Source organism: Xenopus tropicalis, chromosome 2, assembly GCF_000004195.4.
Source record: "Xenopus tropicalis strain Nigerian chromosome 2, UCB_Xtro_10.0, whole genome shotgun sequence".
Lineage (NCBI taxonomy): Eukaryota > Metazoa > Chordata > Amphibia > Anura > Pipidae > Xenopus > Xenopus tropicalis.
In genome coordinates this window covers 120,281,100-120,302,825 of record NC_030678.2, presented here as the reverse complement: position 1 = coordinate 120,302,825, position 21,726 = coordinate 120,281,100, and the positions used below count along the sequence as shown (strand labels likewise).

Here is a 21,726-nt window from a genome sequence, read left to right as displayed (position 1 = left end):
CATTAGAGTGAATATTCCTTAGAAAGTTGACTATTAATGAACTGTTGCATGTTAGTTATAAACTATTTAAAAATAGGCTCTGCAACAGAGAGTTAAAATCTTACTTTTTACAAACTTATAACTGGAAACTCACCAAAGTAGCAAAAAGATGATAAAGTATGAAGTAAATTGCAACAACTGGTGCCCACATATGCCCAACGGCATTAAGTGTTTGATCCATGACATCCACCCATCCTTCCTGTGTCAGAATCTGAAACATTGACATAAATGCCTGCAGGGGGTAAAAAGCATATGTTACCAACACATGACAACTGATATTAGATAGTTACATAAGAAAAGGAGCTAGCTCTTTCTTACAGACACATAACTTAAGGAACAAAATACAGTGTTAAATTCTCTGAGCTAAATTACCTATAATTCTTACTTATTTGTGTAGGTACCAAACTGTTAGTTAGTTATAATGTATGTATAACATATAGTCAGTTGAAATATATATATCTTATTTTTAAGGAAAAATTAAAGTAACAAAAGAAGTTGTTTTACTTTTGATTAAACATCCTAATACTGAGTGTTTAAGGCTAGGATCACATACGTAACCATGAAGTTATGTACACATTTATTTAAAGGCATAAAGTAGCAGCTACTTTTCACAGCTACTAAACGACAGAAAATACCCTGCCATAGACAATACTGAGAACTGCCTCTGCTAAAACACACATAGGGGGAGATTTACAAAGACCCGAACGCTCAGAGCGTATTCTCGCCGATTTTTTCGCACTTGCGCAACTTTTTCGCGTGTATGCGCGATTTTTTCGAGCGCCCCCGCGAAAAATTCGGAAAGGCTCTGCCGCTGTTTGCAATGGTTCAGTACGAAAATTTTGTGACTTTCGGATCACCAATACGATATTATCGTTTTTTTCATAAGCATTTTCGTGATATTTGCGATCTTTAGAAGTTTTCTTTTCCAATCCGAATTTTTCCCATTCGGGATTCGAACTTGTGTTTTGATAAATCTGCCCCATAGAGTGAAGACACACAGAGCTACTAGTAGCAGCTACAAAAATAGACAATGCTGATTATTTACTGATAATTGTTTCTAAGACACATGGAACTACTTATTAGCAGTTAATAGTCACGGCTATAAAACATCAGAAAATACCCTGCCATAGACAATACTGAGAATTGAATCTGCTAAAACACACATAGAGAGAATTATCAGTAAATGATCAACATTGTTTATTTTTGTAGCGGTTACAAGTAGTGATTAGCGAATCTGTCCTGTTTCACTTTTCTGAAATATTCACGAAACATGGCTACAGCATGACTTTTTTTGATGAACGTGAATGCGATTTTTCTGATGGATTCATGTTGCAGCAAATTTTTGCAGCAGTTTTGCAACAAAATTCACCAATTGCAAAATGTGGAATTTAGCTGCGGGTCCATGTCAGGTAAAAAAAAATTTGCTCATCAATAGTGACAAGTTGCTGCAAGAAGTAGCTCCATTTTTCTTAGCCCTACGTTTAGGGTGCCACATCTGTTTTAACAGCAAAACCATTATGGTCAGAGTGACAAAAAGTCATTGCAATACTTAAGATCAGAGCAAATGTTGCCCACGTGAACTCCTTTGATTTACCATCAGATTAACCAAGAGCCAAATTACAGATATGAGTTTTTCAGTATGAAACCATTCATTCCACTGTAGGTAAATATCTTGCAGTATGTTGGCACTAAGAGATATGCTGGCAATTTGACCCTTCAGAGCTCTACACTAGTATTCTGTTTCTTCACTTTTCAAAAGCAAATATATCAGCCAGTGGCCAGACTTAATATCATTTGTGCTATAGTGTATATTAATCTGAAACAGCATAATTCCTAATTACAATAGCAAAAATCAATACATTTATTACACAGCAAAATATTTGTACAAGAACTGTGCACTTCTATCACCTTTAGCAAAATGAATCTGAAAGGCAGCTACCAAACTGTCAGACAAAGCAGCTGTGAAAACGAGACCTTAAGATATATGCAAATGTGAGAATTGTCAATTCAACTACTATACACAGCAGATTGTCAAGTTTCCTTCAAAATGAGTCTGTATCTTAAATTAGCAATACTTCTGCATTGCTGGAAGTAATCATACAACTTTTCCTTAAAATGGAAATAACTATCAGGTCTTCAATGCTTTTAACAGGAAAAAGGCATGCTTGTAGCTTGTAAATCCCCTTCTTCTAATATAAAAGATCTTATTTAGATACAGTTTCATACGATATTGGTAAGGGGTTAGGATTTAATCTTTTATTATATACTGTACAGTAGTAGGAAACAAGTAGATTCCAAGTAGGATGGAGATGTAGACAATAGAAAAAAAGGTTAAAGGAGGAATAAAATTGCCACTTTCCATTTTTAAGTAATAGACATTGCTGTCTCTGTGTAAAAATCCAAAAAATCATAATTATATACATGAAGTATAATGATCAATTGATGGTATCCCATTAAAAGAAACTTAAAAACAAAACAAATTTTAGTATAAAATCTACTAATACTAATTTAGTCTGAAATAGTTCTAATGTTATAGAAGACATGTTCTGTATCAGGGTACCTCTACATATTGGGAGAATAAGATAATATACATCTATGAAGAGAGGGAAGGTCTTAAAGCCATCCATTGTATTTTTAAGAAACTAAATAGGTGAACATTTTAACTGAAGAAATTATTTAAACGCATATCTTTTCATGTATGGTAAATGGGAGCATCTGATTGGCATAATTTAATTGTTAAACTTCCCATACTGCCCCACGCAAATTGGGAACACCACCCTCCTTCCCACAAGGCACAAATTACACTTCCTTAAAGCAGGGATAGTTACCTTCTTCAAACCCCCTATATTACCATGAGAAATGCAGTGCAGTCATAGAGCATCTACAATTCATAGATATTGAATGTTTATATCCTGTACCTATCAAAATCCTGGTGGGCCCCGGCGGCCCAGACTCGACCCTTGCTGGACATCGGGGAGGGGGGGAATTAGGGGACGCGGCTGGCGGGGCACCTGCAGGGCCCCTGGGGTGGGAGCCCCGGTGGGCCCTTCACCCCCCAGTCCGACCCTGAACTTATAGAATACTATATATAGAATTGCTGCAGTACTGGCTAGAATTTACAATAGATCAGGTGTGCTATGTGTAGGGATCCCAAGATTTGGGCCCCTTAGGTTGGGTTCCCCTTTAGACAGGCACCAGACAGTGGCCTTATGGGTTATGGACACCTAAAGGTAGTCCTAGCTGTTTGTGTGTGAAAAGGGAGTTTCTCATGTTATTCAGCAGCAACCACTAGGTGGCAGTGTGCTGCAATATAAAAAGGGATGACACACACCATTTGTAAGGTCTTTAGACCCCCCTCTGTAAGAGGTTAGCTACAGGTTCCAGTTTTAGAGTTCAGATAGATTCTGTTATAGTCACTCTAGGAGTGAAAGGTAGACAGAGTAGCTATAAAGGGCAGTCTGAAGCCCCAACAGGAGATAAATGAGGTTAAGACCTCCCGGCATCACTGGCCAGAGTTCAGGTACATTAAGCGGCCAGCTCAAGTGGTAGCTAGGGACCACAGAAAGGAGATTGCCTAGTTTTATTTGGTTATTCAGCACTTCCAGTCTCCTGGACAGTTCCTCAAAGAGTGGATCATCAACTGCCTGGTAAGCAACCACCCCAAGGGGGGCAAGGTCCCGGGAGTTGCAGGGAGTCCCTACATTTGGAGGACTGCATAGAGTAACCCAGAGAAGTTTCCCAGGGAAGGGTGTTTCAGTTTAACCTGTCCCTACCCTGGGTGGAGGCACGCCTAGTAAAGTATACCTGCTCCCCCATAGTATACACAGGGCTCCTGTAGCGCCTCACACATACCCCTGCATGTTAGAAGTAAAGCCATAGCCAAAAGTGGGCTACATATGTATGGAATTGCAAAGAGACAGTTTAAATATGCATCAGAGAAGATCAGTAATTAGTAAATAGATTTTATATAGGGGTAAAAGCTAACTTTATATAATTTTGTGCTATATTCGCTATTATGCAGCACTGCCTGTGTCTAGAAGCCGCTAAGAAAACCAGTGGTTTCTCTGGTATAGACCTCTTACACATGGGCGTTTACAACTACATACTTGAGACAACTGTGATGTTCACAAGTTAATATGAAAATACAGTAAGTTACGTTTCAAAAAAGTACAAAAAAGTTATCAGTTCCCATGAGAAATATAATACATTTACTCTTCTTGAGACATTGTAAAGATTGCATGTGTTTTCTAGTACTTTCCAGATAAAATCACACCATCAGAGATACAGAAATAGAAAGATAACTACAATTTGTAGCCATGGCAACACTGAACTGGTGCTTATTCTCTGATGACAAGTAACAGAGCCACCAGGAGAAAACATACAATTTAAAAGCATTAGTGAAAGTGGTAGGTCTAATTTTGCCAAGGACCTGTGATATGAAATCGCTATGGAGTTTAAAATCACCATGCTACTATAAGGATGATCAGATTTAAAAATCCTGATAGTTTCATAATTATAATCACACATTTTACACAAGCTGATTTTATTCTATGTTTCTTACTATACAAATGTATTTTAATCTCGTGGTTAAAGCTGTCATTTTAATATGATTAACATTCACTATATGTAATAAATCAAAATACAAATTCAGGAAAGCAGCACATATTTGAGAAATCACACAATAAAGGTATAACTGAGAGGTGGGATTTCACTAGTTAAAAGTTATTTATTTTGTAAGAGGAGTATACTAGCTAATTTTGTATAAATGTTTACATTTGTTTCCAAATCATTATGTTCTACTTATACTTAATTTACATGCACAAAAGCTCTGCAATATTGAGTTCCACTAGGGGGCAGCATGGAGTCACTCTTGTCAACATTTTCACAATAAGTATAACATGAAATGTATGTAATACTGTACATTAAATTTATGCATAGCCATCGGTGGTTAATACCAATTCCAGAAAAACTGTCAATTAATAGGCGATACCATATCAACAAAAATCTACAAATTATATTTTGAGGGAAACCTTGCTATACTGACTTATTCTGATGTATGTTTTACTTTCTAATTATTATCTAAAGATCCAATTAGAATAAGTATTCCAGTAGGTGGACTCCTGAAATGGTCAACAGAAGAGCCATACAGCTTGTAACTTGATAAAGGAAAGTATACACCCGAACAATGTAGGTCTCTATAAATATGTATTGCATAAAACTCATATATCAAGCCCTATTTCATCTTAATAAACCATTTTCACAAAAATATACTTTTTAATAGTACGCGCCTCCTGGGATCATACAATTCACGTTGCACGCAAACACACCAAGGGCACACAAACATACTAGGTCACACCAGCCAATTAATGGTCACCGTTCTGACCATCACAAAATGGTGGCTCAAGGCAAAAGATGTAAAATGGCAATATTAACAGTTTGATAAGGTTCTCTAATATGCCACTTAATATGAAAGGCCACTTATCCCTGTAAAAAGTGCAAACAACAAGATACATACAATTAACTGAAATACTGTCTCACTGAGACAATGGGAAGTATGGGCAATGTTTGTGACACACTATGAAAATCTGTCCATCTGCATTATTAATCAACAATTATGCAGCTGTTTTTTGTTGTTGACAGTGAGATGTAATCTGTGACAAAATGCACTATTTTGAATGTAGTGACAAAACATGAATAATTTTATGTTTAATCACTAATGGCCGATGGCTATTTTGACCCTTTTTTATTACATAATTTATAAAATTGCATTTAGAAAATGAAATGGGCAATTATACAGAATAGTGTAATTATGCTTTCAGTTAAAAATATGCTAGTTTAATCTCTATAGGACAGGGTTAATGGCAAGAAACCAACAGGGGAATGTAATAAAAGTAGTTAACAGAAAAACCTGTTACAATATGAAAATGTATGCCTTTGTGCGAACAAATTTTCCTTTGTGTGATTTTGATATGCAAATCCAGAAACAGTTTAGCGACAAAGATTGTGAATTTTTTAGTTTGTACCAGTACACAGTACAGGTAACAGACCCCTTATCCGGAAACCCATTATCCAGAAAGTTCTGAATTACGGAAAGGCCATCTCTCATAGACTCCATTTTAATCAAATAATTCACATTTTTAAAAACGGTTTCCTTTTTCTATTTAATAATAAAACAGTACCTTGTGCTTGATCTCAACTAAGATATAATTAATCCTTATTGGAGGCAAAACAATCCTATTTTTTTGTAATTACTTTTTAAATAATTTTTTATCAGACTAAAGGAAGGAGATCCGAATTACGGAAAGACCCCTTACCCGGAAACCCCCAGGTTCCGAGCAAATGGGCACCTCAAACAAGCACCTGCATGTATGAATTCTTGGTGTTAGGGCACAACAGTCCTTTTAAACAAGAAACAAGAAAGCTTTTTTCACTGTTTACTTGCCATATTTGAGTGCCATACATTTGATTAGAATGAAGTTTATGATTTTATTCATCTGCCTCATTTATAAAATTGCAATAGGCCTTTGTTCTTTCTCTGCATCTTTTCCCATCTCAAAGCTATATGGCTGCTGTGTATTTGCAAAGGCCACATAAATCCATAATTTGAACCAAAAGGCCTGTGGGGGCAAAATTATGTCTTGTTGTAAATATAAGCATTCAGCCACCTTATTGTAAGTTGTAAATGTTATGTTAAAGCACAGTCACTCTTTAGTTTAATGGCTCACACACTGATTATATGGCATGTTGATAGCGATGCATTTTTAGATGAGAAAACATTTGTGTTTTAATTGGAAGGCAGTGGCAGAGAGGTTGTGACATCTGACACCACATTTTGACAAGAGAATAAAAACCTGCAGTCAATATGCCACAGAACTGCTATGTGCTATGGCCGTTACTGTCATGGTTTATCATTTGTGACCTGCACCTTAAAGTAAACCGAATCCAGTAACACAAATAATGATGGTAAATCATTCATTGCTTAGGATTCAATGGGAAAGTATAATTTAACAAAGGAATTAATTGCTTTAATAATAAAAGTCAGTAGTGCTTGATCGAGAGTTGCTAGATAGGAATAGAGTCAATTATTTGTATATTCTCAAATATAAGACATTCCCTTGGTTATGATCTTAAACATGGAAATTCTGTATAGTGGTGTAGGATCTATTTTCCTGAATATTTTAAACCCAGGATTCTCTCTATAAGGGGTCATTCTTTTATTTGAAGCACCATAACATTTAAAATTGAAAATAAAACAAACAGGACTGTTGACATCAATATGGGTGTATACTGGCTTACGGTGGTTAAAACCAAGTACAAGGTACAGGTATGGGTCCCTTATCTGGAAACCCACTATCCAGAAAACAAAAAGGCGTACTAAGCAGCATGAATCAATATAGGGCAAAGCAATCCTGTTGGATCTATTTAATGCTTTTTAGGAGACTTAAGGTATAGTTATACAATATAAAGGAAAGACCCATTTTCTGGAAAACCTCAGGTACAAAGCACAGGATACTAGATCCTACATCTCTATTATAATCTGTGAAGAATTGTTTGTTTAAATAGATCAAGGTTTAAGCTATATTTCTGTGTTTTCTAGATAATATATTCATTACCTGCTGTTGTCATGCTGAATATTTCTATAGGTTTAATGTATCAAACCAGCACTAAAAAAACAATAGGGCTCGAGTATGTCCGCAATGCTAATGAGCAATGTGCAATTTTGATCGAAATGCATTGTTTTTCCAAAAATTCCAGCATCATTGCAGTTGCAAAGGGGTGATTCTCTTGACACAGTTGCACTGAGCCTACCACAATTGTGTCTGATTCTGTTGCAAATCTGGCACAATTGCGGCAAATATTTTCTAAGTATGAATATTCTCCTAAATTGCGCAAATGCACTTGTGGATGTAAATGAACACTAATGTTATCCAATAGAGTTTGCACTTAACCCTACCTAGTAATAAAATATATTTTTAAACATATTTTAAGGGCTAAACGTTTACTTTTGCCTAACTGCATTGCTAGTTTTAACTCCTAAAACAATGTTTTAAATTCCAAATTTCCAATTCCAACTATGCTCCTTCACAAGTCTATTAATCAGACTGCTGATATATTGTTTGAGAGTCAAAACCAGCAGAGGCAAATACTGTGTTTAACAGCAATTACAAACAACTCTACAACCACAAACATTTTAATTAATGTATATTGGAATGCTGTTTAGGATTACATTTTATTTTTGATGTTCATTAGTAAAAAATGAAGTACTGAACAATTGAACAGGAGCTCCCTTTGATGAATGAACAAGAATATTTGGAAAATATCTGGCCAAACAAAGTAGGTACAAAAATATTTCCAGAGGAATCAACAAAAAACTGTCAGATCCAGGCTAAGCACATCTAGATTTATTTTAAAAGGATTAGAAACTGCTTTATCAAAACTGACAATGTTCCTGTTAACCTAGCCTTTCAGGCATGATTACATCTGTTTATTTAGCACAAATGAGCAGTTTGCTGGGGGTTTTATAATAAAACATTATCCTGTCGAATGAAGCTTTCTTTGCACAAAGTTCAGAACACAAGCATTCTGACAGGGGCATTGGTTCCTAAATTAAACTTGGTTTAAAACTGCATTTAATAGAGTGCTAAATCAAACTAAAAATACATTAAAATATGTTCTGCATGTATGGTGCTTTCAAATATTTCCCTAGAAGCTGTACATCTTTTATTTCTATTGAAGCATAATAATGTACATACTTAAAGAATTAATATGGCTAAATGCTCAGCCTTAAAGAAAAGGGACATTGTAGTATATTGAATAAAGTATGTATAAGCCATAGATGCAAAGTGCTAATGTGCAATAACAGTAATTGGTACAAAATCAAAACATAACTATATACATCACGCAATATAGCTTGGTGGAAAAAAAGCAAAACAAAAAAACAATGGACAAAGTAGACATGTTGGACAAATGAGAAAACCTTGACATTTCAGAACAAAGTCCAAGGGAATTTTTACTTTGTATTTAATAACACTGTGAGTTCCCTCCATATATGTGTTTTCCCTGCACAAAACATGCTCAGCCTGCTCTTAACCAGAAGAGATTATGGAGCAACACAAAGAACAAACTGCAGAAAGTGAGACTGTCTTTGAATTCCTGAAAAGAGCCAAATCTGTTACTAATGTGCAGACTGTCAAATTATAAGCAAACGCCTACCATTCAAGCTTCAAACCTTTCTGAACATAAAATCAGGACCGCATTTATTGTTGATCCACACAAACAACACATACTTTTGGGTATGCCATGTGCTTTTGGGGTCCTTAAATCAGAGCAGTGCCAGTATTAGAGCACTATATAGAATATAATCATGATGGGCTAATGCATTCTGCAGACTGTACAGACCTATACTAAGACAATTAGGTAACAGATAGCGCATTGTTTCTAAAGAAGGCAGTGTGCAACTGACCTACTCACTAAGACAGTGATCCCCAACCAGTGGCTCGTGAGCAACATGTTGCTCCTCAACCCTTTGGACGTTGCTCCCAGTGCCCTCAAAGCAGGTGCTTATTTTTTTTTAATTTCTGGTTAGGAGACAAGCTTTGGTTATATAAAAACCCAGTGTAATTGCCAAACAGAGCCTTCTGTAGGCTTACAGTCAACATAGGGGCTATCAAATAGCCAATTATAGCTCTCATTGGCACCCCCGGGAACTTTTTTATGCTTGTGTTGCTCTCCAAAACTTTTTCCATTTGAATGTGGCTCACAGGTATAAAAGGTTGGGGATCCCTGCGCTAAGGCATGCAGGTTATTTTTCTGTAGAATGTAGACTGGTTTTAAAATCAGTTTGATCAAATATCTACTGGTTGGAATTACAGAACCAGGTTAGTCTGTATCAGGACAAGTAATAATTTGTAAACCATTAATATGTTCAATAGCACTGTACATAAATTACATCAAACATACAGATTACATAAAAATACTGATCAAAACAGTTGCTAAAGACACTCTTTTTATTACAGTTTACAACCTAAAAGAAGAAGAAACAAGAGAGGGGTCAGCAAATTTAGAGATTTGTAACAAATATGACATTTAGGGGGCAAATTTATAGAATTATACATCACCACAGTAAAAATTGTGTTTTTATTTCTACATGTATATATCAAATATTGAACTCTATATTTCACCCACTGATAATACTCCTCTAAAATCCCATACAAATGAATAGAGAATGGCAGGATTTTACTGTGGTAATAAACTTTAAACTGTGATAAATCTCCCCCTTATTAGCTGGTAGTAGCTTATAATGTGTCATTAGACTAATATTTCAAGGAGCGATTTAGTCACCTGCGATAGATGCCTTTCCACCGGCAACAAAGGGAATCACCAGTGGAAAGGCCTATGCATGAGGAAACTTTGTGCCACATTGGAAAACTGAAGCAATGCGTAGGCCTTTCCACTGGGACTAAATCACTCCGTGGGAAATCTGCCTTAAGGAATTTTAGATAAAATGAGGATATGCTTCCATACAGAATTGTGTTTTGAGAGATTGTTTAAAAGCCAAAAGACTGGGAACTCATGGATTGCACCTGTTAGAAGGCTGCCATTCCTCTGGGTTGGTAATACAAGTCCATAGGAGCTTGATTGCTTTGGGGGGAAAACAAAACAGAGCAAACTCTGTGTACAAGCACTAACTTTTAATGAATACAATTTTTCTAGTAGAAAAGAAATTAGTATAATAATTTAACATGATGTATGTTTAAGATGGAAAAAGATAAAACCCAATCCAATTTTAAAAATGTTGTTTGTAGATTATATCGCCCAGAGACCCACATGCTTTTATTAAGCAGACTTGGCCAACCTCTCCACCCAAAGTGTTAGAACTGATAAACTAAATGATGTATAATTTGACTAAAATAAATAAATTAATAGTTACCTGTTGGTTAATCTTACAATTTCATGGAGAGCTAAAACACTAAAATTCATGAAGTAAATGAGTTATTGCTTCAGGATAAGTTGCTGAGAAAAAAAATGATAACACAAACCCTTGGAAATGTTGTAAAACGGTCCAGCTCTTCCACAAAGCAGAACATCTGTAAACTGATGGCAGACATTACAATTAATAGGCTAGCGGTGAAAACCACAAGACTTCCTAATTTCTTGCCAGGTCCAAATATTTTATATACAAAGTCTTCTAAGGCAGGAGAAATCTTAATCAGTCGCACCACCCTTAGAACCTACAAAGGAAACATATGTTGTGATATTGTGTTACTAATGGGTGCTTAGCCATTCTTAATCTTCAAATTTAAATGTAATAGCATTGCTTAGTTTAGGTAAATGCCCAGAAATATTAACGTTTAGAATCCATTGGATTATATGCTGAGAAGAAATGCAAAAACTGTTTTTGACACTACAACTCCCATTATGAACCATATTAGGCAACAGATTTTCATGTAATCTTCAGACAACCTCCACAGTTCTACCTAGAAAAGGTCACTGCAAATTTTTTCCAGGGAGTATGCTAACAAACTCAAATTCTTTTGGTACCTGAAACTTTTATCATTAGGTGTATGGACAGCTTTAGTTTGTATTTATGTAGCTATAGCCACCTATCACAGCATGGATATTCAAAGAAGCCACATGCAATTTTTCTGCTGTTGGGGAGCTTACCCCATTTGTTATTACCACCTGTGCATCAATGTTTCAGAGAGGTTTGTAACTATCCCAGTAAGGGGTTTACAATAAAATGACAGGACTGTGCCATCTACAACTCAGAAGAAGTAGTCTTTTAAAGTGTCATGTTTTGGCTAGGTAGGCAAGAAAACAAAAGCCATTCGAATTAAACTAAACAAACACAACATTGTGAAAAGAAATTATAAACCAGAAAAGAAGGAGGAAGGTACTAAAGAAAGTAAGAAATAAGAAAAGGTAAAAAAAACATTGCTGGTATTAATTGGCCTTCCCCTCCAAAGACTGTCCCCACTCCAGTCCATAATGAATACTGCTGCCAGGCTCATACACCTCTCCAACCGCTCCTCCTCTGCCGTGCCACTCTGCCAATCCCTGCACTGGCTTCCCCTGCCATCCAGGATAAAATTCAAATGAATGACTCTCACATCACTTATTGTACAGCGCTGCGGAATATGTTGGCGCTTTATAAATAAATGTTAATAATAATAATAGTGTATAACAAATAAATTGGCATAGGAGAGTAGTAATGCAAAACAATCTCTTTTCATATGGGAAGCCTTTTGGATGTGGTTATTGGTTACAGTGCATCCAAGAAGCATGAATAAAAATTATAGTTTGTCTTGCTTTTTATAAGGTTCAGAAATGGACACACACTTTCTCTCCCTTTTTTTTTCGACAGATAAATCTTGCCGGTGGAGATAGAAAAATGTAATGGTAAAGCTAAAAGCTTTTGCTACTTTACATATTATTCAAAGCAGGTAGGAAGGATTTTAAATTTATTTTTCCCTTGCGAAGCAATATTATGGGATAATGAAAGACGTGTTCATTGGAATTATAGGTCATTGTGGAGCTGTCGGAGCAGCAGGAAGGACTTTGTTTGACCTAAAGGTATCACCTGCACTTGGGTTTAAATCCTGACGAAGGGTTGGTTGTGCCCCCCCGAAACACTGATGCACAAGCGGTAATAATAAATGGTGTAGGTTCCCTGACTGCATAAATAGATATCTAACCCAGGGTTGTAATTTTATTGCCTCCATTCTTATGACAGGTCATTCCTAGTTGTTAACCAGTACCTATTGCACCATCAGTAGTCTTGGCACAAAAAGACACATGGAATTGGAAGAAGTTTTATACAACACATGGGGTAGATGTGGCTCACTAAAACACTAACTATTGTGTTAAAGCGCACATAATAACAAATATAAACACCTCTTGTTCTCTGCCATTAAAGCAATACATTATGAAATACAGTAATTATAAAACCTTAACAGACAAAAGATAAACGTTACATAAACTATTATATTTATATTATATTTAGATATTAATTAGTATGTTAAATCAGTATGTTAAAAAACAGTAACTAAGCATTACCTGAAAGTATGTAAACTGTGAATGGTAAAGATCAGGATAAATATGAAGAGTAGTTCCAACTACAAGCAAAAGCTCAAATTTGTGTAGTGATGAACTGATATATCCTGTAAAGCCCAGGCACCAAATCTTTAAAAGAGCTTCCAAATCAAACAGCATGGTGAATGCCACCTATGGTTGAAAGAGAAAGAAATATTATATACATGAAATAATTCTGGTTTTGATGCCCTTTTGAATAACTTAGGTTAATAGAAGAATGCTCCCATAGTGTAAAATCAGAGCATACATTTTATAATATAAAAGTATTGCACTTACAATTGTTGTAGAACACCCAGCTTATGAATAGATAAAATCCCAAAATGTTTAGTCGTGCTTTTGACTTCTTCAGGGAGACCATTGATGCAAAGTTTGGGTACTTTCCACATTTACTGCCAAACACTAGCAAATGTGACTGCTGACCATTTGGACTACAATAATAACCTTCCTGATCCAGATCTTTTTAGGGCTTCATTAGAATTCATCTGGACAGGGTGAAAAATGTCTGGGACCAAAGACTTAATCAGGCCATTTACTTGTTTTTTCTACTGGTAGATGTGCATGGGCCCTCCATGAGCCAATTGTTGATGGCAACAATGTACTAGTCTGAAGACTAGTTAGTTAAACACGCTGATTTTCTGTGTATCAACAGCCCTGAGCAAACATGGCAACTGAACCTGGTCCCACCCCCATATATATAGAGATATATAAATAAAGCAGTTGTTTTTTTTACTAGAACAGTCTTGATTTTAATCCTATAATGTACATTTATTCCATATTTCTTCGCCTTCTTTAATTCTTGTCCTTTCTTATAACTGTCCATATGTCCATTCTTCCCTAATTTTTTTCACATTAACAGTATATCTCTGCCTTCCTTAATTTCATCACCACTTTTCTTTACATTACCCTTTTACCTTTTTTCATAAACCAGTCTCTCCTTCTTCTCCTCTTTTCATATGCCATTTTTTCCATTCTCTTTCCTACAGCCCATGTACCATTCTCTCCCTATCGCTCTATGTGTTCTGTTCATGGACAGTGCTGAACTAGAGTGCAAAGGGATTACTTCTGATATATAAGAACTGTGTGCCTATATAGTAGCAGAAGCTTGCTTCTGTAAAATTAAAATATAAAACAGAGCATGTATAAGAAAGTAAGAAGACCTGATTCTATACCTCCCTATGGGGGCAGATGCCTCATCTTTCTTCCCTTAGTTCTTGCACTTCTATTATGCATTTACCAATATATTCTTTTCTTGCTGTATTTCCACTTGTATCCACTTGAAAAAAATAACCTTTTAGCATTGACAGGTTTGGAGCTGCTTGTTTTACGTCATTGTTATAGTACTCAAAGTCCTAAATAATCTTGTGGTTAAGGATGCCCTTTAAAATACAGTCACATCTGTGTGAATCCTCATTTACAAAAGTACTTTGCTGCAAATTTTAGGTGTTGGGGATGCAGGACAATAACCAAATACCATATATCTAATGAATGAAATTGATGACTCACAGCATGAATGTTTTGAGATAACTTACCATAGTAACTAAAAATTTGAAAATAATCTGTGCCCCCCTCCCTTTACTAATTATATTCAATATAACCATATAACCATGTTCTTACAAGATGCACTATTTAAGGGTCGACAAATGTTATATAAGTGTTCCTGTCAGTTGCACTGTTGATGATTCTAAACAGCTTAGCAACCATTATAAATTGCCTTCAGAGTTCCACTCAAGAATCAGCTCATTACCACTGACATTTTCTTTCAGGCAACTGGCTCCCAGAATACTGTCTGACAGACTTTATTCAAACTTACACAAAAAGGATGTGAACTTGAGAGTAAATTATAGTACAGTGAACATTATGTACATATCGCCACAAAGCAATTTGTACACTTACCTCGGCCAGATAAAACTCATCATATTGTCTTTTAAAATTCTCTCCTTTGTAGTAATTGCTGGCAGCAACAATTACATCCACAGCAACCATGCTCAGAATAAACATGTGGAAAATGGAAGATCTCATCATTTTCTGCACATTAAAAAAGAAATATATTCATTACAAAGGCAGCAGATTTGTACTTTATTCTGACCACCCTATTTTAATTTCAGTCTTAACAGTTAACATGACATTTACAATCTTATGGAAAAAAATGTAAGATTATTGCTCGTGTTAAGGATCTGACAGTTAGCAAATATGTGATGTAATGCCTACGCAATGCATTTTTTTATCTGCTTTATTGAACAGATAATCCTCCTTTCTTTTATGTGGAATTAAATCGATAATCCTTTCAGTGGCACCTCTGCAGAGCTACATCATAGAAGATTTTTCACACAACTCACAAAACAGATAGAGCTTCACCTTCACCTGTCCTTTGTTAAGGAAAGCATTTATATTATGTCCGAATTGAATTGTCTGCATATTTATGCCTCTTTGGCTTAAAAAATAAACAAAAAAAGAGCACAACAGGGCAACAGCAAGAAGCTAAAATGTGAGGATTTCTTTAAATTAAAATTAACAGTGTCTTCTTTACTAACATGAGTTTTAAATTGCGCTATTGCAATTTCTGGTCTTTGGTAAGGCCTCACCTTGAGTATGCAGTGCAGTTTTGGGCTCCAGTCCTTAAGAAGGATATTAATGAGCTGGAGAGAGTGCAGAGACGTGCAACTAAACTGGTAAAGGGGATGGAAGATTTAACCTATGAGATTAGTCTGTCAAGGCTGGGGTTGTTTTTGTCTGGAAAAAAGGCACTTGCAAGGGGACATGATTACTCTTTACAAGTACATTAGAGGGGGTTATAGACAGATAGGGTTTTTTCCCCCATAAAAATGATCAGCGCACCAGAGGCCACCCCTTTAGATTATAGGAATGAAACTCTGAAGCAGCGTAGGTGGTTTTTCACAGTGAGGGCTTTGAGGTTGGAGAATGCCCTTCTGAGTGATTTGTGATGGCAGATTCTGTTAAGAGGGGCTTGGATGATTTTTTTGAACAAGCATAATATCCAAGGCTATTGTGATACTAAAATTTACAGTTAATATTGATGTTGGTATATATGGTTTATGTATGTGAGTGTAAAGAGTGTCATTATAGGTTTGGGTGAGTGCTGGGTTCACTTGGAAGGGTTGAACTGGATGGACTTCGGTCTTTTTTCAACCCAACTTAACTACGTAATCAGTTAATTGTGATCAGTCCACTACTAGTTAAAAAAGCAATGATCAGATTGGTTGCTCTGGGTAAAATCCCTGGGGCAATTTATTATCTATGTAAATCTACCCCTGGTTGGGGGGGGCAGGGTGGTACTGGTTTATTTGCCCGTTTGCTTTTTGAATTATTTCAGACTTCAGAAAAAGTATTTTTGGTAGCAAAAACAATTGCCGTTTTGAAAAAAATTACATTTAATTTACATATTCAAGGCAATGTAACAGATAAGCAAAATACTGGAAAACACGCTGCAACTGATTTGTCAGGAGAAACAAATATTCTGTGAATCTGTTGCTCTCGCAGTTGATTTTTGCAATTAGAAAATATCACTGCATACATTTTTGCTGTGTTAAAAATACCAAAACCTATTTCAAAGTCTGTTCCCAGATAAGGGATAATCTTTAATCCTTTGGTTAATATTCATCAACAGTAATGGAACAACACCTCTAACACATACTTGGAGCAAACGGTGCATATAAGATATTGTGCCGTTAACACTTTGTAAGATATTGCAGAGAACCATGATGGCAATTTGCTATGGTTCATGGAGTGCCAGGTAAACCAGGTTTGAAGTCACAGTAGTGCTGCTAGAGTTTCTTTAAAAACAAAATAAAATAAAAAAGTATATGCCATTAACCAATGCCATACACATACATGTAACATTCTTAAATGAAAGATTTAAAAAAATTGATAGCCGGCTGATGCCCACCACAACAAACATCATTAAGGTTGGATATATACAAGAAAATACATTTATGGAAACCAATTTTCTAGAAATATGGCATTGGTTGTCACTACTGATTTATTTTGATCAAATAAATCAGATTTTTAGAATGATTTCCTTTTAATCTGTAGAAATAAAACAGTACCTTGTACTTGATTGCCACTAAAACATAATTAAACCTTATTGGAAGCAAATTTGGTTTATATATATATGCATTGAATATGTATTCAATTTTTTATTTATGTTTAATATTGCTGTATATTGCCAGGTAAATGTTCTGTCCCTTAACTTACTGTATGCATATTATTACCCTCCCTGCCAGTGACTTGGAAGAAGCACCTCAGCCAATTATAATTAACTTCCTTCTCACAGTAGGCTTTTTGTCTTATCCAGTCAAGTTGCTATTACCTTTCTCTGAATGCAATTTGATTAGCTCAAAAAAGCTCTACCTGCATCTATTTAGAAATGTTTCTGTTATCCAGAAAGCTTTACTATAATGCAGCAATGACATTGTAAATAGCATCCTTTTTAAACAGACATCTTTATATTTGTATTGAATTGTTTTCTCTGTGATAAGATACAGGTATGGGTTATCCAGAATGCTCGGGACCTGGGGTTTTCCGGCTAAGGGGTCTTTCTATAATTTGGATTTCCATACCTTAAGTATACTAAAAATAATTGAAACATCATTTAAACCCAATATCATTATTAACTCTACTGTATCTTAGTGGGGGTTTAAGTACAATGTACTGTTTTATTACTACAGAGAAAGAAATGAATTTTTTTTAAAATCTGATTTATTTGATTAAAGTGGAGTCTTTGGAAGATGACCTTTCCATAACTCTGAGTTTTCTGAATAAAGGGTTTCCAGATAACGGATTCCTTACCTGTAGTACCTTGTACTTGATGTTACCTAGGCTGGCATTAATCCCATTTGCTATTTTAAGTTTAAATGCTTTTAGTATGTATAAGTTAGGTAGGTATTAGTTGAGGAATTATGGTATTATGGAAACACCAGTTTCCAAGCATTACATTTAATAGATTCCATACCTGTATTAGTCTATGGGGCTGCTGCCTTTCTTTTATTCACAGGAAGCAATGAAAAATTTGGTTTGCACTGGCAATGGCGTAACATTCCATTTCCTATTTATTTTCTTTATAGTCTCATCATGCTAGTTCTGATTTTCCTACCCTAGAGAATAATTAATTTTGTCTCCTGCAGTGCTTGTCAAACTGAGACCAACCTTACTTTGAGGCAAATCTAGTGAGGCCTAAATGCACTTCTTGATCCCCATGCAGAGCAGCAGCTGCTGCAGCTTTTTGAAAGGGTCTATTTATAGCGTCCAAATAGAACATCCTAATTGTTATTTTTGTGGTTGGTTTACTGTTGGTATTTAAATGATCTTTAGCTATCATTAGTACAACATTGTTAGAAGTCAATAATTAATTTATTATGTGGATCATTGTTTTTGCAGATAAATTGCATTTTTTTTTATATTTGATTGATCTTCCAGGAAAGTAAATGTGATCACTATCAACATCAACCAGTCAACATCATATCTATATTGATTTAATCCACCGGGAAAAAAAAATAGAGCTTTCCATGGGATTTAATACTGCAGACCAGCTGATTTTTTGGGTGCCCGAGGTATCAAATACCTGGATGGTTCAGTCAATATTATAAATCAGTTTTGCTCAAACTAATTGAATTGACCTATCTATTTAATCAATCAAAAGTAAAAGTTTATTTATTAAATTAAAATTCAAAGATTAAATGGCTTAATTTCCCTATTTGATAAATCTGCCTCCATTTGTAGAAAAAAATGCAAAAAACTATTTTTGTAAACAAATTTTTCAATTCTTCACTTCGTTTATTCATTGTTTTAATTGATCCCTTTTTCTATTCCCTCACTGGTCAGAGATACAGTAACTGTGTGATGACAATTAGAAAGACAGGAGCAAAGGTGTGCTGGGGTCACTGCTAGAGTAACCATGTCTTAATATACTGGGGTCACTGCTTGCACAGAGAGAGTTGGGATCAGGAAAGTTGTATCTGGTCACTTCTGAAACCACTGATGCTGCTGCTGCAGCCTATGCCATTTAGATCTGCAAACAGAACAATTGCAGTGTGAAGTTCATGCAATCAAAATTGCAGGCTTACACAGACAGAACTTACTTTGATTAAAAGAAAAACAAAAAAAAGGACTGCTTTGAATGAGCATTGTAACGGTTAAGCTGAGCCCAGGAGAGGAGGTTCATTGGCTACTAGATGGGAGGGCGTGTTTGATAACCTGCATTGAAAGGAACTGAGCATGATCAGTAGCAAACAGCCAAAGTAAATGGGGGCAGTGAGGAAAGGGAATCTTAAGTGATCAAGGGGATTTTGCAGCCTTACTATTAACCTTTAAACAACCAGAGTGGCAGGTATTTAAAGAAGAAGGAAAGACATTTTGGCATTTTATTGTAGAAAGCTTTACCATACCTGAGTAAAGAGCCATTGATGCTCCCTCTGTTTAAGACAGCAGCTGCCATTTTAGCTTGGTCTCAGTAGCTTTCATACTGTAGCTCTAGCTGCTGGTAGCTCAGATTACATAGAGTTGGGAGGGGGGAGCAAATTATTATGGGAGCAGGAGCAAATTATTATGGGAGGGGAAGGAGGAGCAAACTAAGCAGACTCCTGTTGTGCCCTGAAGGATTTTCTTTCCTTCTCTTTTAAAGATTTCAAAGAGGCTGTTCAAAGATTAATTTTTTTTTGTGGAATGCCTATTATGACAGTCCTGCCTTTATGGTGGTTTGCATACTAGGGAAGAGAGAAAATACTGGATATGATGCAAGTTTTATTTCCATTTTACAAGTAATTAATAGCACACATATAGTGTGTACTCCAGCTTATATTATGTTATAGTATTATTGGTGTTTCTGAATTAAGGTGAAAATGAAATTCACCAGGTTTTATTTATCATAATTTAATGCCCATTTATCTAGCTTTGAAGATAGAAGGTGGAACCACATTTTCATAGCTGCCATTTGTCACTGTATCCATGCATATTTCCTGCTTGATGATCTGAATGCTAATTAGTTGCTAAAGATCTAACATAATACTTTAGCAGGTGTTGTTTTCCTTTTTAATTAATATTAATGACCTTATCTTGAAGGCTACAAACAAGATTAAACCTGCATTAGTGTGTATTTTGCAAAGACACATTTCTTTCATTTATAGCATTTTTACCAGCAAGCAGTGACTGTTTACTAAAAACTAAAAGTTGCAATGGTTAAAAAAAATTTTTCAAAAACATTGTGAATGAATGGATATAGATGTCAAATCTGACTAACCAGACTTTTTTTTGTACCTGCAATTTATGTAAATAATGTAAAGGAGTATAGCTGGTTTCACTTACTGTAAAAATCACACATATCCCCCTTTTATTTATTTTTATATAATTATTTCCTCTTTTCATGTAAACTGACCACCCAAATGCCACATCTTGCACCATTATTTAAAGGAGTGGTTTATTTTAAAATAAAAGTTAGGTGGTGATATTCAGAGGCAAGTTTCAACTGGTAATTTACTATTATTCTTTGTAGGTTTTAAAGTAACTGTTCTACACATGAAATTCAAAATGCCATCTGGCCAGGGTCCAAGGACCCTAGTAATGTGAATTTAGATGAATCCTAAGATTAGTGATAGACTGCAAATAGGGGAATTGAACTACAGCAGGAGTAAAGTCTGCTAAAAACTGCTGCAACACCTGTAAGTAAACAGTGTTTGAAGCTGATAAAAAGTTAATGGACTGCCTCTTATGCTATTTCACAGTTTATTTGCTTTTAAGCTCATACCATACAGTTAGCTGAACAGGTCCTGTGGAAAAAGAACTGTTAGTGGAAAATGTTTGAACTGGCAAAGGAATATAGTGCATTTTCCAACCCAAGACAAGCTAAAGAGAGCCAGATATTACTGCTCAAATTGCTGCCTACAGAATCAGTTCAGTACTAAATATAACTGCATTCTGATCATCATCAAATATTTCTACATTCCCCCAACCAGGAACCTGAAAAAAATACTGTATATGCACCTGACACCTTGATACATAATGCATCATCACACTAGACTCATGCACATATCCTAATAATTGCAGCGATAATTTATAGCACTTATCACATCATTTTGCAAGAAAAACGTAAAGCAATTTAACTCTTAGACATTCAATAAAATGGATCTTCAATTATAAACACTTTATACTATACTTACCACCTTTGAGTGAAACTTAATTTCTTCCTGTGGGTGTACTGTCAATGAGGCAGAATACACCAGAAAGTGCCATCCATGACTAGAATAGTACACTACTAAACAAAGCTAAGGAAGCCAAATGCATGTCAGTAGTATGAACATGCTATACACAAAAAAAGACTCAAGTGTAGATTGCAAGACAAGCTGTGTTTTGCAAAAAAACGGGAAAAGAATCTTATTAATATTACAAAATCAATATTAATATACTTGCAACAATATTGTAATTTATATTACCACCTATACTATTTTATGTAGTTTACTTGCAATCTGAGTAATGTAATGCTGGTTTCAGCATTTGTTTCATGTACAGAAAAATAAATAAATAGCTTTGATTAGCTTATAATGTATTATTACCATCTTTCAAAATAAAAATCTGGAGCCAAATAAT

The 21,726-nt window shown here is 35.4% G+C and overlaps 1 protein-coding gene across 4 annotated transcripts in view; it reads right to left on the bottom strand.

Annotated features, from left to right (window-relative positions):
* Nucleotides 1-21,726, bottom strand: part of nalcn (sodium leak channel, non selective) — a 140,515-nt gene that overhangs the window by 77,081 nt on the left and 41,708 nt on the right. For all 4 annotated transcript variants that reach the window (XM_002937079.5, XM_012957712.3, XM_012957710.3 and 1 more), the window contains 4 exons: nucleotides 15,025-15,156; nucleotides 13,096-13,263; nucleotides 11,079-11,270; nucleotides 134-271 (listed from right to left, as the gene is read on the bottom strand). In XM_002937079.5, coding sequence (XP_002937125.2) covers nucleotides 134-271; nucleotides 11,079-11,270; nucleotides 13,096-13,263; nucleotides 15,025-15,156 — 630 coding nt within the window. The remainder of the gene's footprint in view (nucleotides 1-133; nucleotides 272-11,078; nucleotides 11,271-13,095; nucleotides 13,264-15,024; nucleotides 15,157-21,726) is intronic.